We start from the raw sequence: 19,355 nt of genomic DNA, 5'->3' as shown, positions 1-19,355 counted from the left end.
AGTTAGAACGCTCCGTTCTCGTCTGGCCCTCTTCTCGAGGGAAGAGGGTGCAACATCTGGGGCTGCTGATGTGAGTTCTGCTCGCGCTGAGGCGGAGCGGCGGCGCACTTCATGGGGTTCCCAGATGGAGCTCGCTGATCGTCTGGAGAGAGGTGTGGTACTCTCGGACGATCAAACGGCTGACGAGAGCGACCTGCAGGTCGATGTGGAGAACGATGGTTCTCCGCCGAGACCTGCAGCGGGTGCTCTTCGGGACGGGCAGGAGATGGCTGAGGAGGATGATGAGAGCGACCAGGACCTGCCTGGACCCTCTCAGCCACCCTGTCCCGCGTATGCCGAGTTGCTGGATGCTATGGAGCGCGCCACGGACAGGCTGAGGCTGCCCTGGCGGCGCGCTGGGGGAGAGGTCGCTCGTGGACGGCTCGACGATCGATTTCTCCCCGGTCATACACCAGCACCTCAGATGAGCCTTCCATTCCTACCGGACCTCCATACTGAGGTCCAGGCGGCATGGAAGAACCCGTTCTCTGCCCGCATTCACCGCATTCTGCCCGCATTCGAGGGAGTGGGTAAGCACGGGTATGTGTCGATGCCTCCCATAGACGAGACGTTTGCGAACTATCTCGTCTCTGGGCAGGTGTCGACACTGAGAGCTCCATCTCTGCCATCCAAACCGCTGAAAACTACCTCGCGGTTGAATGGCAGGGCATACGCGGCAGCAGGTCAGGCTGGTGCGACCCTGCACACGATGGCGGTGTTGCAGGCGTACCAGGCGGACCTGCTGGAGGATCTCGACCAGGGGGCCGGGCTGTCCCCTGAGGCGGTTGCTGAGCTGCGCCGCACCACAGATCTGTCTCTCCGGGCCACCAAGCAGACTGCTGCTGCTATCGGCCGCTCTATGGCGGCTATGGTGGTTACGGAGAGGCATCTGTGGTTGGGCCTGGCTGATATCGGGGAGAAAGAAAAGGGTTTTCTCCTCGATTCACCGGTTTCGCCTACTGAGCTTTTCGGCACCTCCGTGGAGGCGGTGGTTGGAAAGTTCAGGGAGGCGAAGGCGCGCTCAGCGGCATTTAAAACATGCATACCGCTGAGATCCGCGCCCCCACCCAGGCAGGCGGGACCTGGTCCTTCACGGTCTGAGGACCGTAGGCAGGACCAGAGGGCTAGCGTCTCCTCTCGTGCCCCCCCTCCTTGGAGGAGCAGGGCACAGAGGAGACGGGACTCCCGCGGGGGGAAAAAGGATTTAAGGGAGGTGATCCAGGACAAACGTTCCCAACGTAGGCGTTGGTAATGGGTCACTTCCCTTGAGGGCGGTTACATCATAGCCCTCTCCTTTTTCCTTTCTATGTCTTTTTATGACTTTTTACCCAGGCGCTTCTTACATCAGGCCTGAGGCGGGCCTATGATGAGTAGTACTATGTTCTGATGGCCCGCCCGGAAAGTGAGAACGCCCCTTTCAGGCATTCATGGGCGGTAGAACATGGTGGTGAGAACTGCACAATGAGTCTTCGCTCAGCATGCCGCAGGTGAGAGTGGTCTTTTTTTTATGTTATACTAAAAATATGTATTTCTTACAGACCCCAGGTTCCTGTATAGAGTTGGGTATTCATCAGAGAGAACTGTCTTTCCCCTGCTTAGTTAGGCTTGAACACAGCACCATTATCTGGGCTATGTGTTGAGCGTGTGTTGGCTTTCCCTGGTTGGTCAAGATGGCGCCAGATAGGCCACCGCTTATGGTTATCAGAAGATGGGCCTCCTCTCATTTGAGAGTATTGTTAGGCCACCGCTCTTTTCTTTGAAATGTTTGCGGATTACTAGGCGGTAGCACACTTTTCTGTTAGAATGTAGTGGTTGTCTACCGCCTAGGGTTATTATGTGTCTTCGGTCCCCTAAGCCACTGCAGGTTGGATTAGTTTGTCTCTGTTACGACTGAGCGCTACGGCGTCAGTTGGTATGTGGGTAAAGGAGGCGCGTTGCTGAGGCACCGTCACCTTTTTTGTTGTACTTAGATCAGAGGCCTCCTCTCATTGAGAGTCGTTGGGTTTAATAGCAGTCAGTTTGTTTGTCTGGCAGTTATTTCTCGTTTTTGCGAAACTCGTACAGCTTGTAGGCTTCTACAAGCCTCCCTGGAACGGGTCCCCATTGTAATGGGTAGCTATCATGTGTTAGGCCTCAGCAGGCCTCCATGAAAACGAGCCGTTGGGTCTAATATTACTACAACCCACATTTTTCAAACATGGCTGTCCCAGTTAGCAGGAAGGATTGCACCGTTCTCAAGAATAACGGTGATAGTGGTAGGCCTTATCAGGCCTCTAGTAAGGCAGGTGACAATGCTTAAGCATCAAGGTACTACTAGCCTAGCTGGCTATCAGGTTAAATAGGGGTGAATACGCTCTCCTGAAGGTCGGCTGTCAATTGTAGGCCTCAGTAGGCCTCTTGAACAAGGCGCATTATCAGTTGGAAGGCCTCAAACAGGCCTCACTGGAGGTATGTACCGATGTGCGCATCAGGACAGCTAGCCTGGAGGCTATCAGGTTGTAGGCCTCATCAGGCCTCCCCGAAGGCCCGCTGGTAGGTGTAAGGCCTTACTAGGCCTCCTTGAGAGTGAGCTCTCAGGTTGTGATCACTACCAGAAGCAGGTTGTAGGCCTCATCAGGCCTCCCTGAAAGGCCTGCTGTTAACTCTAAGACCTTACTAGGCTTTCCTGAGGGTGAGTTTCCCGGATTGTGGTCACTCTCAGAGGCAGGTTGTAGGCCTCATCAGGCCTCCCTGAGAGCCTGCTGTTAATTCTAGGCCTTAATAGGCCTCCCTGACTCGAACAAGGTAGTAGGCCCCATCAGGCCTCCCTAAGGTGTTCCTGGGGTCCAGTCATCTGAAAACAGTTAGCACGCATTGCATACAGGTAGCAGGCCTCTCCAGGCCTCCCTGAAGGCTGCTTATCAGGTAGTAGGCCTTAATAGGCCTCCCTTGAGGGCGAGTTCCTTAATCAGGATGCTCGAAAAGCCTGCGTAGCTTGACTGTCGAGTCCCAGATGGTGGTCACTCGAACGAGGTAGTAGGCCCCATCAGGCCTCCCTGAGGTGTTCCTGGGACCCAGTCATTTGGCACGTATTGCAATCAGGTAGTAGGCCTCTCCAGGCCTCCCTAAAGGCTGGTTATCAGGTAGTAGGCCTTAATAGGCCTCCCTTGAGGACGGGTTCCTTAAACAGGATGCCAGACTAGCCTGCGTAGCTTGACTGTCAAGTAGTAGGCCTCCATTAGGCCTCCTTGAGAAAACAAGGGTAACCTCAGCAGGCGGTATTGCTGTCAGGTAGTAGGCCTCACTAAGGCCTCCCTGAGGACGGAGTCCCGAGCCTGGATGCTTGGGTTTCCAGCATGGCTTGCGGTTAGGTAGAGGCCTCTATAGGCCTCCCTGGAATACCCGCTATCAAGTAGTAGGCCCACAGGGCCTCCTTGAAGTTGAAGTTCCTGAGCTAGGCACTTTGATTACCAGTTCTCTGTGAGAACTTGTGGTAGTTGGGCCTACAGCTGGAGGTTACTCGCCAGGCAGGCTCAGCTGCTCCCCTCAATGAGGGTCGTCTATGAGTGCTCAGCCGCCTGAGCCTGGTCAGACGGTCGTAGGCCTCTCATGAGGCCTCCCTGTTAGATCAGTCATTAAGGCCCTTTCGGCCTCCCTACTGCTTTGAAACACAAGCACCTGGTAGATCCTTGATTTGAGCAGGCAGACTCCCCTCGATAGCAAGGGTTGAAAAGCACTACGCTGAGTGTTGCTCTCTTGGATAACCCGTCTCTGAGTTCCGGGCTAAGTAAGACTGCCTGTGTTTTCAGTCCCTTAGCTTGGACGCCCCTTGGGCACCATCCAGAGGCTCTGTTTGAACAGACAGGGTTGGCTAAACCGAAGTGTCCATAACACTTAGGGCACCAGGTCAGGCCTCCCTGGTGGCACTCGGGAGAACATTTCCCGAGTAGTGACTGGCTGGGGTTCCTTCGGGTCCCCTAGCCACATTCCCTTGAAGGGACCCCTTCTTTGGAAGTAGTGGTCCCGGGCCTTCGAACTGTCTAGATGGAACTCCACGCAGTGCGTTAGGGTTCCGTTTAGTTGCATAGCTTGGGCTATGACCGTAGGGAGTGCTGTCACTGTCAGCCCAGGACCTGAGGGGGAATCGCTCAGGTTTTTCTATGAATTACTTGAGTTGACAGTTGTCACTGCCAATGGCAGACACTCCCCTCAGCATGGCGGCGTTGGTATATCGTTCCCCATAGCGTCAGCTAGACGCAGCGAGAGTTCCCTTTCGAAAGGGAACGTCTAAGGTTACGTATGTAACCTCTGTTCCCTGAGAACAGGGAACGAGCGCTGCGTCGCGTTGCCATGCTTCAGGGCCTATCTGCCATACAGTCCCTTCAGACGAGAAGATGTGTATGTGTTGGCACGGCGCCCTTTTATACTTCCGGGTCGCACGTTGATGACGTCATGGGCTGACGTCGGTCAAAGACTTTGCCGTGATTCGATAGTAGCTTCAGACACCAGTCACGCCGAGGGCGTTCCCCATAGCGTCAGCTAGACGCAGCGCTCGTTCCCTGTTCTCAGGGAACAGAGGTTACATACGTAACCTTAGACGATTTCCGTATATGGTTTGAGTGATCTGAACGTTATTTTTTGATACTTTTCAAAATATCTATGAATCATCCTACATCCTATTCAGAAGTAGTTTGGGCAGTAATGTTAATATTTGATTTGAATTCAATCTCTAAAATGCATATAAAAAAAAAATACATATGGAAAGAGTCAGAGCGTGCGTTATAGTTTGGCACCGCATCACAAATGACGAATCTATCGCTATTTATCTACTGCTCTGTCATCTCTTTTGAAAATCAGTCACCAAATATGAAAATTAGAGTCTGAAAGCTTTAAAATGCTATATAGTTGGTCAAGATTACTTTAGGTTTAGACTAAGTGCCCTAAGGGCCAATCTTAAAAATAGTGGTTAAAAGTATTTTTATAAATCGTAAATTCAGATATTTATTCTTTTTAATGTGTGAAAAGTATTGATATTGAAAGCTAATTGTTTGTACCTGATTGTATGTGTTTTTTCATTGTGTGATTTTTGGGGAATTGTATTGAATCCAATTAGGGTCAATTTGACCCGGACCATAACGAGTGTAACCAGAAATTGAACAGCGCACGAGGGTTAAATTTGGCATCCAAGTTGAAAAGGATTCATTTCAATGACTCCCTCAGCTGTTTTTCTGAAATTTGAAGGTAGCTGGCTGCTTGAGGCCTGGTCATCTTGCAACTCTTGTTTATCCATCTTATCAACTCTTTTTGTAGATTTAAGCTTCGTCATTCTTTTAAATACCTCAGATTTAGCACTTCAAACAAAGCTAGTATTAATTAAATAATTGGGGTATTTTCTGGAACCTCTCTTAAACACGTTTAGTCTCTTTACAACCCCAATTTAGGCCCAATTTGCACCCCAAGCGATCAGGGGGTGCGCACCAATTTTTGTCAAAAAAAAATCCTTATTTTACTGCTCCCGATCCCGTTGAAGCCTGCACAATCCCTGGCAGACACAGTATTGAAAAAAATATCACCCATATTCTTTTTCCGCCAGGAGAGCCAGCTGACGACATTGATCGTCCTCCATCTGTTTTTCTTCTCAAGTCACATTTGATCTCAGGAGTCTCTCTCATTGTGGACTCTTGCGGTCCGGACGAATCTCCTAGTGTGTGCATTCGGAGGATTAAAATGCTAAAAATCTGTTGAAACTTCCCTCATGTCTGTGGTCTCCCACAATTTTAAAATCGATTAAGATTTGAAAATCGTCTAGTGTGTCCCAGGCCTTTAAAGGAACACGCCACTTTTTTGGAAAGTCGGCTCATTTTCCGTCTCCCCTAGAGTTAAAATTCAGCCGATATCCGGGTCTGGAGGTAGCACTTTTAGCATAGCTTAGCATAGATCATTGAATCTGATTAGACCGTTAGCATCTCGCTCAAAAATGACCAAAGAGTTTCCATATTTTTCATTTTTAACTTGTTTAATCCGTGACTCTTCTGTAGTTACATCGTGTACTAAGACCGACGGAAAATGAGATGTTGTGATTTTCTAGGCCGATATGGCAGGAACTATACTCTCATTCCTGCGTAATAATCAAGAGCTGTGAGCCGCCCCATGAGCGCAGCGGCGCAATGATATTACACAGCGCCTGAAAATAGGCTAACAGAGAGCGCTGGGACTATTTTCCGCCGCTGTGTAATATCATTGCGCCGCTGCACTCATGGGACAATAATAACAGACTCGCTTAATATAGGACTACTCTATGTCACTGTAATCGTCTTTACCTTCATTACAATCATCATCCATCAAAACTTTATTAGCGACGGTGGTTTACTTTATCCAACTGAGAGATGTAGTTTGCGTATCCTGTGTTCATGAAGCGGGTTGCTTTGAGCCGCCGTTCATCTGCATTTTACACAGCGCGATTAGAAAAAAACAGCTCATAATCTACACTCACCTAAAGGATTATTAGGAACACACACTAATACTGTGTTTCGCCTTCAGAACTGCCTTAATTCTACGTGGCATTGATTCAACAAGGTGCTGAAAGCATTCTTTAGAAATGTTGGCCCATATTGATAGGAGAGCATCTTGCAGTTGATGGAGATTTGTGGGATGCACATCCAGGGCACGAAGCTCCCGTTCCACCACATCCCAAATATGCTCTATTGGGTTGAGATCTGGAGACTGTGGGGCCATTTTAGTTCAGTGAACTCATTGTCATGTTCAAGAAACCAATTTGAAATGATTGGAGCTTTGTGACGGTGCATTATCCTGCTGGAAGTAGCCATCAGAGGATGGGGACATGGTGCTCATAAAGGGATGGACATGGGCAGAAACAATGCTCAGGTAGGCCGTGGCATTTAAACCATGCCCAATTGGCACAAAGGGGCCTAAAGTGTGCCAAGAAAACATCCCCCACACCATTACACCACCACCACCAGCCTGCACAGTGGAAACAAGGCATGATGGATCCATGTTCTCATTCTGTTTACGCCAAATTCTGACTCTGACTCTACCATCTGAATGTCTCAACAGAAATCCAGACTCATCAGACCAGGCAACATTTTTCCAGTCTTCAACTGTCCAATTTTGGTGAGCTCGTGCAAATTGTCGCCTCTTTTTCCTCTTTGTAGTGGAGATGAGTGGTACCCGGTGGGGTCTTCTGCTGTTGTAGCCCATCCGCCTCAAGGTTGTGCGTGTTGTGGCTTCACAAATGCTTTGCTGCAGACCTCGGTTGTAACGAGTGGTTATTTCAGTCAAAGTTGCTCTTCTATCAGCTTGAATCAGTCGGCCCATTCTCCTCTGACCTCTAGCATCAACAAGGCATTTTCTCCACAGGACTGCCGCATACTGGATGATTTTCCCTTTTCACACCATTCTTTGTAAACCCTAGAAATGGTTGTGCGTGAAAATCCCAGTAACTGAGCAGATTGTGAAATACTCAGACCGGCCCGTCTGGCACCAACAACCATGCCACGCTCAAAATTGCTTAAATCCCCTTTCTTTCCCATTCCGACATTCAGTGTGGAGTTCAGGAGATTGTCTTGACCAGGACCACACCCCTAAATGCATTGAAGCAACTGCCATGTGATTGGTCGATTAGATAATTGCATTAATGAGAAATTGAACAGGTGTTCCTAATAATCCTTTAGGTGAGTGTATTTTGTGAAATACTGTTTTTTGCCTACTATATAGTAGGGAAGTATGTGTTACATATGTACAATACATTTTATCCATATCCAAACCACCCCTTCATATGGTGGCATCATAATGTTGTCTCCTACGGTGTATGTGTTGGGGTGATTCAGCTTGCTCACTGGCTCATCTTACCCAACTCCCACTATCAAGAAACATAGTCACTTCAGCACAGTAAGAAATTATATTCCAAAAGAAAACTACTCTTGTAAAAACCTGGTAACTCGCTAACAGCGAAAAATGTTTTTAGTGTGAACTACCTTATAATTAACAGAAATGTGTACTTGTATACAATGCTGAATATTGAACTCTATCAATGCCATCCCAAAATTACATATTTTTTTGAAAACCTCTATGCGGTGGCATAGAGTTTTGAGACGGTCATTATCGTTTTGAGTTGTTATGTGTTTATTGAGTAATTCTTAGACATGTAAAGCTCTTTGGTCAACTTGTGTTGCTTTTGAACGTACTCGATAAATGTTTTTTTTTATTTTAAATATTTTGCAGCGAGTGTGTTAGCAGGTATGCCCTTTTTCACGAGGCACTCCAGAGAGTTTATTGCATTATTTGAGCATGTATGGACACAGCGGGCTCGATCACACCAGCTCAGGCATTGTGATGGCATGTTATTACAGTAATCTATGAATCTTCTCCAGGTTTGGCAAACATGTTTCCTCTCAGGTCGTTTATGACTCCTATGATCATACACACGTACGAGTTAAACAAATACGAACTGTGTGCATTTGTCTCAATAAGGAACGTCACCGCACATCCATTGGCTGTCAAACACAATAAGCATGAGAATAAGACATGTGCTGGAGATCAAATGCTGCATATAAGGCTGTAGTTGAGAAAGAGACACATATTCTGATGCATGATGGGTCTCCTGCTCGTGCTCCTGTTGGCGGCTCCTGCTCACGCCTGGCTGGTAATCTCCATTTTGATTCAATGGTAAGATTCGATATCCAAACATATCTTAACGTAAAGCCCTATGTTTCGCAGTCTCTGGAGGATTGGGGCTCTGGCAGCGTGGCCGGATCGGTCGGGGAGTTTGGACAGTGTGTTTGTAACGTGTTCCTGCCCGATACTTCATTCCCAGCGGACCGTGTGGAGAACATCCAGACGTCCTCCAATCAGCTCGCTGTAGAAATCAAGATCCACATCAGCAAGGTAGCTTTATTGTTTTTATTCCAGTTTTAGTATATTTCAAGATGTTTTGGGAGTGGCTATTTGCACCAACAACCCATTTTCTTCGCGATAGAGGATATTTACTAAGTGAAAATAGTGATATATTCAATATACACCATGTAAAAGTAGCAGTTCTTTGCAATATGTGTAAATAGTAATTTCGTTATTTGTACTTTTAGAAAAAATGTATTGAAAGTAAATGTCTTTCCGATGTGACAGGTTTCAGCAAGTCAAATTTAAGACCTTTTCAAGACCATTATGAATTAAATTTAAGAACTTTATCACGCAATTAAAAAAACATACAAAAGGAAATGCAGAATCACAAAATTACTTGCTAAGCAAATTCATTTATTCAAATTGAACAAAGTATTAGTAAACTTGCACTTCCTCATAGCTCAATCCCACCAGGATTAATATACAAACACACTACCGGTCAAAAGTTTGAGAACGGTAAGATTTTTTATGTTTTTACAGAAGTCTTTTCTGCTCACCAACACTGTAAAAAAAAATCAGGTCTCCAATTGAAAATTTTCTAGTGACCGATCACATCTAAATTTTTCAGTTGACCAAATTAAATTTCTGTGAATTGATGCAATTAAATTCAATTAAAATTCAAGAAATTCAATTTGGCCAACTAAAAAATTTAGATGTGATCACTCACTAGAAAATTTTCAATTGGAGACCTGATTTTTTTTACAGTGAAGGTTGCATTTATGTTATTAAAAATACAAAAAAAAAGCTGTAATATTGTGACTGTTTTCTATGTGAATATATAGTATAGTGTCATTTATTCCTGTCATCGAAGCTGAATTTTTTTTTTGGATTCTTTGATGGATAGAAAGCTCTAAAGAACAGCATTTATCTGAAATAGAAAGTAAAAAAATATATTTCTGAAGGATTATGTGACTCTAAAGTCTGGAGTAATGATGCTGAAAATTCAGCTTTGAATCACAGAAATAAATTGCATTTTAAAATATATTCAAATATAAAATAGTTATTTTAAATTGTAAAAAAAAATCACAATAATACTGTTTTTGCATCAAATAAAAGCAGCCGTGGTGAGCAGAAGAGACTTCTTTAAAAACATTTTAAAAATAAATGTTATATATATATATAATTTTTTTGTGAGATCAAAATTACTGATTTGGTGGTGGTCATTTTCAGAAATTTGCATGTTTTTTTGACATCGGTCCAAGTGAAAGTAGTGAATTGACGATTTGCATTACAGGATGAACGTGTAAATTTTAAACATTCGAAAGTTGTAGATCTACCAATTGTGTTGTTTTGTTTTGCATTTGTGAAATGTATTTTATGAATATATAATTTTATTTTGCACACGTGAATTGTTTTTTGCATGTGAAATTGGTTGCACTTGTGCATCTTGTTTTTTGCGTGAATTATTAATGAGTCTAATCTGTCTCCATACTAGACTGCACTACTAAGACATTGAAATATGGGCATATTTTTTAATCTCGTGTGGCCCAAACAGGCATTGTTAGGCAAAGCTAGTGTAAATAGTGCTTGCCAACAAAAGGTCGCTGTTTGTTTGGCGTAAATAAACACTCTGTTTAGTTTTAGTTAATTATATGAACCCTGGACCCAACACATTACCACAACTCTTTATTGTACAAATTAGAGCCCGACTGATTTGTGTTTTTGGGGGCCGATGCCGATATTAGGGAGTAAAAAGTTAAATATCGATATATCTGCCGGTATTATATATGTGTATATTATAGTACAGTACCAGTTAAAAGTTTGGACACACTTTCCCATTGATGTCCAAACTTTTGATTGGTACTGTATATATAATACAGTTTTGTACATAATATACTTACATTTTACATAAATGCGACAGTTCTAAGCTAGATTTACAGGTACAGAAATAGTAATCAAATGTCAAATATCACTTCATAGTCTTCACTGTGTAAATATAGATGAACCCTTATTAAAGTTACTCAGTCAAGAGCAGTGTTTTTTTTCTGTCTTTTGTTATCTCGTCTTTTATGAGAAAACGCTTCCCTGCCATTGATGAGATTTTACCATGTTTTCCCTGTTTCTCCTGGTGTGCTATTACACATCTCCTGAACGAGTACAGCATCTGATCAAAAACACAGGTGAAGAAGAAGCAGAAACAAGCAATCTCATATAAGCAGATGCACAAGCTTTGAAGTGTTGATGGATTTTTCTCAGCTTTTTCCTCAAAACGTGGCTTTTTTCATGAAACATACCCCTATTCAAGTGTTGATCAAGAATGCATGAGGCTTTGTTCTTTCTTTTGATATATTGCATGTTCAGTTATTCATACAACAAGATATTCAGTGGGCCATGAAACTTAAACACTGGCGGTGATGGCAAATTTCATGTTTACGTTCAAAGTACGTAACGCTCTCAAACGAACTCTGGACCATGAACAGACCCAACTGCAAAAAGTACTGATAATTTTTTGACTAAACCAGCTGCCGTAGTGCATTATGGGATGAGGAAGTGTTTGTTGACAGTTTGCACTTTAGCACGGCAGTTCGCGGACAAACTTGGAGTAGTGAGGAGGGGCGGAGCCTCATAGACATTTGATCTGATGACCATATTAGGTCACAACTTTTGAAAACTCACAAGAACAGCGCGACCTTCGCTTGAAGTGACGAGTGATGCGCAATCTCCGCAGTTTAGGAAATACGCCATGGCCAATGAGTGATGTGGATTTTGTCATGTGACTGCATTTTGGTTCGTTTCAACTGGTTCGGACCAAAGCAATCAGTGTGGTCTGAAAAGGAACCTGAAAAATGCTACAATGTATAATTGTTTGCCCTTGTTTCAGACCAAATGAACCGAACTAGAGATGTGAAAGCACCCTAAGGGCCCTATCTTGCACCCAGCGCAATTCACTTTGTACACCGACGCATGTGTCATTCCTATTTTGCACCCGCGCAAAGCGCGCTTTTCCCTCCACAGAAGCACGTCGCTAAACTAGTGAATGAACTTGCGCTACCTGGGCGGTTCAGCGCAAAAAAGGAGGCGTGTTCCGGCGCAAACAATCCCTGGTGCTATTTTGCTGTTCCATTAAACAATTGCGCCACTGACCAGAAAAAACCTAGTCTAAAGTCAGTGGCGCGTTGCGCGTTGTTCATTATGCTATTTTAAGGGCGCATGCTTGACCATAATGTATAGCGGGCACAACGCGCATACACTTTGCTCATGTAATCTACACAGATGCAACAGTTATTTTTGCAAATCATAAATTGTTACACTAAAAAAATATTAACACATGAGATGACGGAAATCATTGTGGTGTGCCACGAAGATGTGAAAAAAATAGGCATAAATCTAGCTTACAAATGATTCAGGCTAATTGTAATAATTAAGGATAAGACCTGTTTGCCCAATAGTGGCAAGACATATATGTATATAAGGACTTCTGACAAATTGGTTTGTCCGTCAAGAACCAGGAAAAAAAATCGACTGAAAAACTGAAAAAACTGAAAGACTGAAAAAATAAAGACTGTGAAATCACCTTTACCATAATGTACAACATTACAACTTCACTTCTCTGTCTTTCACTGCTCTTACAAGAACATCAGTCTCCTCGGCTGTGAACCGCTCCTGGCGTGCGCCTGGTAAATACGCCATAATAATAGCAATCCATAATGGAACTTGCGCACCTGCTTTTAAAGGGAATGTTGGATGACGCTCTGATTGGTTTATTCACGTTACGCCCAAACCACACCTATGAATAATGAAGCTACTTCAGACCAACCCATTTAAGATTTGCGCCGGGCGCAAGAGCCATTTATCCCGCCGGGAAAATAGCAACAGCGCCGAGACCCGCCCACAAAGTTACTTGCGCTTCACGCTTTGACACTTGCGTTTCAGATCGTTAAAATAGGGCCCTAAAAGTTCATTGGTCACTTCTTGGGTCCACTGGGGAAATGAGTATTTAATTTGTCATCTCGATGAATTTGAAAGCTTTCTTCAATTAATCATTTACAGCACAAATATTTTCTTTGACCTTGTGTAGTTTTGTTGATGGTTTTTGAGGATGATGGCCTCACACAACTTGTCCATATTCATGTCTGATTGGATGAGTTCTACCGAATGCCAGAAGAATTTGTGATTGGACACACAACCTTTGACGCAAAGATATTCTCCATTTGGCTGTTAAACGTAGATTAAATCAACGCATTTTGCTGGGCTAATCGATTTCTCATTTGCAGTGATTGTATTTCCTGTGCTCAGGTCAGCAGTCTGAAGGTTCAGCTGGTGATTCTTCTCGGCCAGCTGTCCAACCTGACGTCTCGTGTGGAGAGTCTAGAGAGCGGACCGGACAAATACATCAAACTGGAGTTTGAGCTCCTCCGCATTGAGCTCCGAGAATTTGAGGCTCTGGTCACGCAGCTGAAAGCATCTCTGAACTCCTCTTCACCCGCCTTCGAGAGTCTTTTCATAGAGGTGACGCTTCCTTTACTTACACAACACTTGCCGTTATAGCGTTTGCATGGTTCTAATCTGTTTTCTTTGTAAGATTCGCAATATGAGTTTGATTGTGGACCAACTGGAGAGCTACGACCGGAGCAACTTAGAAGTGATTCGCATCGAGTTCGCCAAACTTCAGCGGAAACTGGAGAAATGTCAGGATGATAAGGATGACTACTCTAATGCACAAATAGGTAGGCTAACACTCATTCTCTGAGATGATGATACACATTTGGCTTATTTGAAGTGTTGTATATGATACATGCAATGAGAAGGGTTCTGGAACACTGAAGGTGCATAGGCAGCTATTGTAATCGTTGGCATTCTTCTTCCGCTCTTGAGTCTATGGCAGCCCATAGAACCAATTGCGGGAAAGTTATGAAATTTGGTACACAGATGTGTCACCATAGCAAATTTGGAGTCTCTAACTCAATCCCTCTAGCGCCACCAACTGCCCAAATTTGCACTCAGTACAGCACTTGTACAGTATATGCTTATAACTTTTGAACCGAAAGGGATAGAGACAAGATTCCTTTGCTCAAGACAATTCGTTATTTTCCATCATGAAAAAAATTATGTGATTTTCACGAAAATTGAACGAGATCATCTTCAGACCATTCCGACAAAAAGTTATAGAATTCAAGTTGATTCATCAAACCGTTCTGGAAAATAACGTGCGAACGAATTTGACGAAGAGCACACCAAAATTAACATGAGGCTATATCTCTGCAACGCTTGCTCTCTGAGCACAGTTTATCAGTTGAAGTTGACCTCGCTGACAATAATCGCTCATTCGGAAAGCACTGCAACGTCATCAAAGAAAGCGGTCTAGTCATCTCTCCACTTCCTGTGAAGTGATGTATCGATGTTCCCTTCTTCCCTACGCCGTTCGCAGTGCCCTTCGAACTGAACATGTTCGCTCCCTTTGGATTGGAATCTCACTTAAGATGGCGGAAGTCCACTTCGCAGTCCACTTACGGTCAAATAGAACGCACCCTAGGTGTGTGTTATGAAAAGCATGAGCTGAGGCGACCTGCACAGTTTTGGCGCAGTGCCACCTAGTGGTCAGGAGATATGAAAAATGGCTCTTGATCATACCGTCTGAATGGTCTTAATCACAAAGCAAGAAGTCGAACGATACCCAATTTTTTCATATTGGCAATTTTGGGCATTAGCCATTTTGAAAATGGTGAACTCGGTCTGTTTCTTTGGCACCATGCCCTGAAAGTACTCAAAACATTTCAGGTCAGCACCTCGATTTTGACCTGTGGTCAAAAGTTATAACGAAATTTCCAAAAATGAGAATAACTTTTGATTAAATGATTAATAGATCCAATGGGTCATGCCGAGAACATGATACCAATAGTCAGCCAAACTTCCTGTCGGCCATTTTGATATCCTTTAAAAAACATAGTTTTTCGAACTCCTCCTAGACCTTTTGTCCGATTTTCATCAAATTCAGATCTTCAGTCTGTGCCGACAAAAGGTTATGGCAGCAACAAATTTGAGGCATGAAGCCAAAATGACTCTTGAGGCATACCTCTAGGCGTTAATTCATGTTTATTTGGCGCTGTAACTGCTATTAAAGTGGAGGAGATGATCAGTTTCACGTGAGCCGTGCGCTGCCGCTTCTTTTGAACTGAGGTGCTACTGCGATCTGTCACACCACATTAAAGAGCGCCAAAATTACGCTTACATTTTGTTTTGTTTTTCGTAATAATTTGAAATCTGATACTTTGTTTTATATCAAAAGTAACAAAAGATTATTGCAATTTTGGCGCGCTACAATGATCCGTTCATTCATAAACTAAAAAAACAGGATGACTAATCGATTCTTGGGATTTAAGAATCGATATCGGTTCGTAAAATTGAGAATCGATTAAAATTGAGAAATCAACATTTTTTACTCAGCCCTAATTGTGACCAGTGTTGGCAAGTCTGCAGTTTTCCCACAGAATTGGGCCACTTTTAAGTTGTTGCTGTGGGTACATTTTTTTTTCCATGGGTTGATTTCCACCCCAATATGAATGATTTTGGCACTCCAATACCCCCAAAACACCCACAAATCCATTGGAGAATTCGTCTGCCAGGTGGAGAAAATCGCATTGGGCTACTTTTGTTGCACAGATCTGGCAACCCTTATTGTGACATACATCCAAGTGTAATGGATTATTGACAGAAAAATGTAGGGCAGCGACTTGTTTCTATACATTAGTTGTTGATTGGATGTTGATATGTGGGCGTGGCTCTCAAAAGAGTATGCAGATGAGAGTGAGCTTGCAGGGGTGGGGTTTAAAGGGTTAGTTCACCCAAAAATGAAAATTCTGTCATTAATTCCTCACCCTCATGTGGTTGGACACCCGTCAGACCTCCATTCATATTCGGAACACAAATGAAGATATTTTAGTGTAAATCTGATGCTGAGAAAGGCTTCAGATAGGCCTCCATTGGCATTCAGTACATTTACACTCACAAGACCCATAAAAGGCACTTAAAACGTTGTTACAAAGTCCATCTCACCACAGTGACTCTACAATAACTTTACGATGCGACGACAATAGTTTTTGTGCGCAAAAAAAAATCTAAATAACACCTTTATCCAACTTGTTCTTGTCTTCCGTGTGTCTCCACGACGCATGCGTGAGAATATGACGCAGATCCGGCGTTCGGGAATCCATGAAATGCACACTTTAACCCCATTTTGAGAACTACGCCGAGACCTAAAGCACGATCAGTGTAGAATTCAACAGCTGAGATACTCGCGTCTTCCTCTGCTCGTAAACAAATCTCTTCTGGGTCATGTGTCCGAACGCTGGATCTGCGTCATATTCTCGCGCATGCGTCGTGGAGACACACACGGAAGACAAGAACAAGCTGGATAAAGGTGTTATTTTGATTTTTTTTTTGCGCACAAAAACTATTGTCGTCGCATCGTAAAGTTATTGTAGAGCCACTGTGGTGAGATGGACTTTGTAACGACGTTTTTAGTGCCTTTTATGGGTCTTGTGAGTGTAAATGTACTGAATGCCAATGGAGGCCTATCTGAAGCCTTTCTCAGCATCAGCTTTACACTAAAATATCTTCATTTGTGTCTGAAGATGAACGGAGGTCTGACGGGTGTCCAACCACATGAGGGTGAGGAATTAATGACAGAATTTACATTTTTGGGTGAACTAACCCTTTAAGTGCACTAAATGATTGGAGAAATCTTGAACACTTTAAGAAAAGTCCGTAAAAATAGGGCCCAATGTACTGCATCAATATGAAGGAATTTAGGTGTATGTCATAGGCTATTATTCGAGTCTAATGAAATGCCATAACAATTCAAAGTGAAAAAAAATTGCTTTTGAACTAAATTGATAACCTGTATGATTTTTGAAAGCTTTACCATTTATTGCTAAATCTCCTATAGGGTCCTGTAAGCATGGAGGCATTCTCAGGATTGGAAAACCTGTCGTCAGCCAGCTAAACGCAAACCTGAACGGAGCTTTCAAGTATGGAGGATGGGGTAAAGACTCCAAGCCCTTGCCCGGCTCTGAGAACATGCACTGGTACTACGGCTTCTCGGACACTAAAGTCACTAAAATCACACTGTACAGCGACTACTACAACCTGATCATGAGACAGGCCTCTAAGTCCCATGAGCTCTTCGTCAATTATAAATATGATTGGCAAGGCACTGGAAACAACTACATTGTGCGAGAAAACACCCTGTACTACCAGTTCAGAAGCACTTTTGGTATGGCAAAGTTCAACATGACCAGTCTAAGCACTCTGTACAAGGAGGTTCCCAAGGCCAGCGCCAGATTCTCATACCATTACTCGGCCAACCAGAACCTGGACTTCGCCGCCGATGAGTCCGGCCTGTGGGTAACTTACGCCACGGAGGAATCGAAGGGTAACCTGGTTTTAGGGAAGATCGACGAGAAGACATTTGTGGTAGAGGAGGTTTGGCAGACCAGCGAATACAAGCAATCAATCACAAACGCGTTCATGATATGCGGCGTCCTGTACGCAACCAGATCAGTAGATACGCAAACTGAGGAGATCTTTTACACCTATGACACCAATACAAACGAGGAAAGCCATGTTAGCATTCGCTTCGAGAAGTTCCAGGACTTTTATGTGAACCTGGACTACAATCCTACCGATCAGAAACTCTACATGTACAACAACGGATACTATGTCTATTACAATGTGAAGTTCAAGGCTGCTTAGATAAACTACTGCTTTCAACCACTACTGATACCTGACAATGTAATATTTTCTGTGGAAATGCAAATATTACAATAAAATGATACACTAGCATGCTATAATCGTGAAGTCAATTTTTGCCCTTGTAATACATCAATCCATCTAAATTACAAATCAGTTATCGGTTAGTACTGCTGAAGAGTGTAATTCAGGCACCACAGAGGCTCTTGTTTAGTTTCAGGTGATTGAGGCTCTCAAGAGTGACCCCTTCTGTCTGTATGTGTGCGTTACAATGTAGCAGCGCATTAGTTTAGAACGGTGATCAAGTTACCTTTACAATAAACTGTTTAAAATGTGCATACCGATACTGATAATACTCATCACAACATGTAAATAGGAAAATGTTGGCGTTATTTTGTCACTTATTGAGCAGTAGGCTAGCTGGAGCCATTTACCTCCAGTCTTTGTGCTAAGCTACGCTAGCTGGAGCCATTTACCTCCAGTCTTTGTGTTAAGCTAGGCTAGTTGGAGCCGTTTACCTCCAGTCTTTGTGTTAAGCTAGGCTAGCTGGAACCATTTACCTCCAGTCTTTGTGCTAAGCTAGGCTAGCTGGAGCCATTTACCTCCAGTCTTTGTGTTAAGCTAGGCTAGTTGGAGCCGTTTACCTCCAGTCTTTGTGTTAAGCTAGGCTAGCTGGAGCCGTTTACCTCCAGTCTTTGTGTTAAGCTAGGCTAGCTGGAGCCGTTTACCTCCAGTCTTTGTGTTAAGCTAGGCTAGCTGGAGCCATTTACCTCCAGTCTTTGTGTTAAGCTAGGCTAGCGATGTGTGTGTCACAGAGTTATGGCACGGAGATGAGAATGGTGTGTATGGACTTCTCTAACTCTGGGGGATCCCGGGAATAAGATGAAGTTACAAAAAGTCGCTGTGTTCCTTTAAAGCCCACTTTAAGTACTTTTATAACACAGCAAAAACTACTAGCCTGACTAATAACAAACAGTATTACATGCGCAGTTGAACAGTCAGTAGAAAATAAGAAAAAATACACAAACTACAAGCACAGATTAATACAATATAACAAATAAAGTAAGGTGTAACAGTAGTATCAGGTACAATGTGATCATTAAATGTAAAATAACACTATAGTGTTCACTCTATGAATTGAATATAGATTAATCTTTATTAAAGCTGTGATTAACTAGATTTCTTTCTCAACGGTTTACATTCATCTAAAGGCTGATTTATACTTCTGCGTCGTATCCTCTACGCTGCAAGTTATGCGACGGTGTCGAGTCGTCTGATATCCAATTTTACCATGTCGGCCATTTTGGCTGTCGGCCATTTTGAATGATGTGCTAAAATGCTGTATTTTATGAACATATGAACGGATTGTTATGAAACTCGGTATGGGTCATCAGCACGATGCCCTGAAGGAGCCTGAGAAGTTTAGAAACAGCGCCACCTAGTATTTTTTTCAAATGCTTATAACTTTGGGTTTGGTTGACTTATTTTCATGGGAGTTTTGTCTCCTGAATCCTTGCCAAGTCCAACGATACCAGACTTGCCAGGTTTCAGCGTATGGTTTGTGTAGTGTGGTAATTTAGCGCTTTAAAAACGTTATCTGATATCTTCGAAACTGCTAGTCCGTTCGAGACGAAACTAGCGCCAGAAGTTCGGAAACATAGGTCGATAGCTAAAAACGAATGCCCAAATGTCAAAATATTGATAGTATTCTTTGCTTTGACTTAACATGTAAA

At 43.6% G+C, this 19,355-nt stretch overlaps 1 protein-coding gene across 1 annotated transcript; it reads left to right on the top strand.

The window, feature by feature from the left end:
• Positions 1–8,629: 8,629 nt before the first annotated feature.
• On the top strand, positions 8,630–17,625 carry olfm4.2 (olfactomedin 4, tandem duplicate 2; the record flags this gene model as incomplete). Its single annotated transcript, XM_079832790.1, has 5 exons — positions 8,630–8,680; positions 8,755–8,922; positions 13,171–13,383; positions 13,457–13,601; positions 16,820–17,625. The coding sequence occupies 5 exons, from the start codon at positions 8,630–8,632 to the stop codon at positions 17,623–17,625; spliced, it is 1,383 nt and encodes a 460-aa protein (XP_079688916.1).
• Between the last annotated feature and the right edge of the window lie 1,730 nt (positions 17,626–19,355).

This window comes from Gobio gobio (assembly GCF_949357685.1).
Source record: "Gobio gobio genome assembly, chromosome: 13".
Taxonomy (NCBI): domain Eukaryota; kingdom Metazoa; phylum Chordata; class Actinopteri; order Cypriniformes; family Gobionidae; genus Gobio; species Gobio gobio.
The sequence above is the reverse complement of the archived record's forward strand: the minus strand, read 5'-3'. Positions and strand labels throughout refer to the sequence as shown.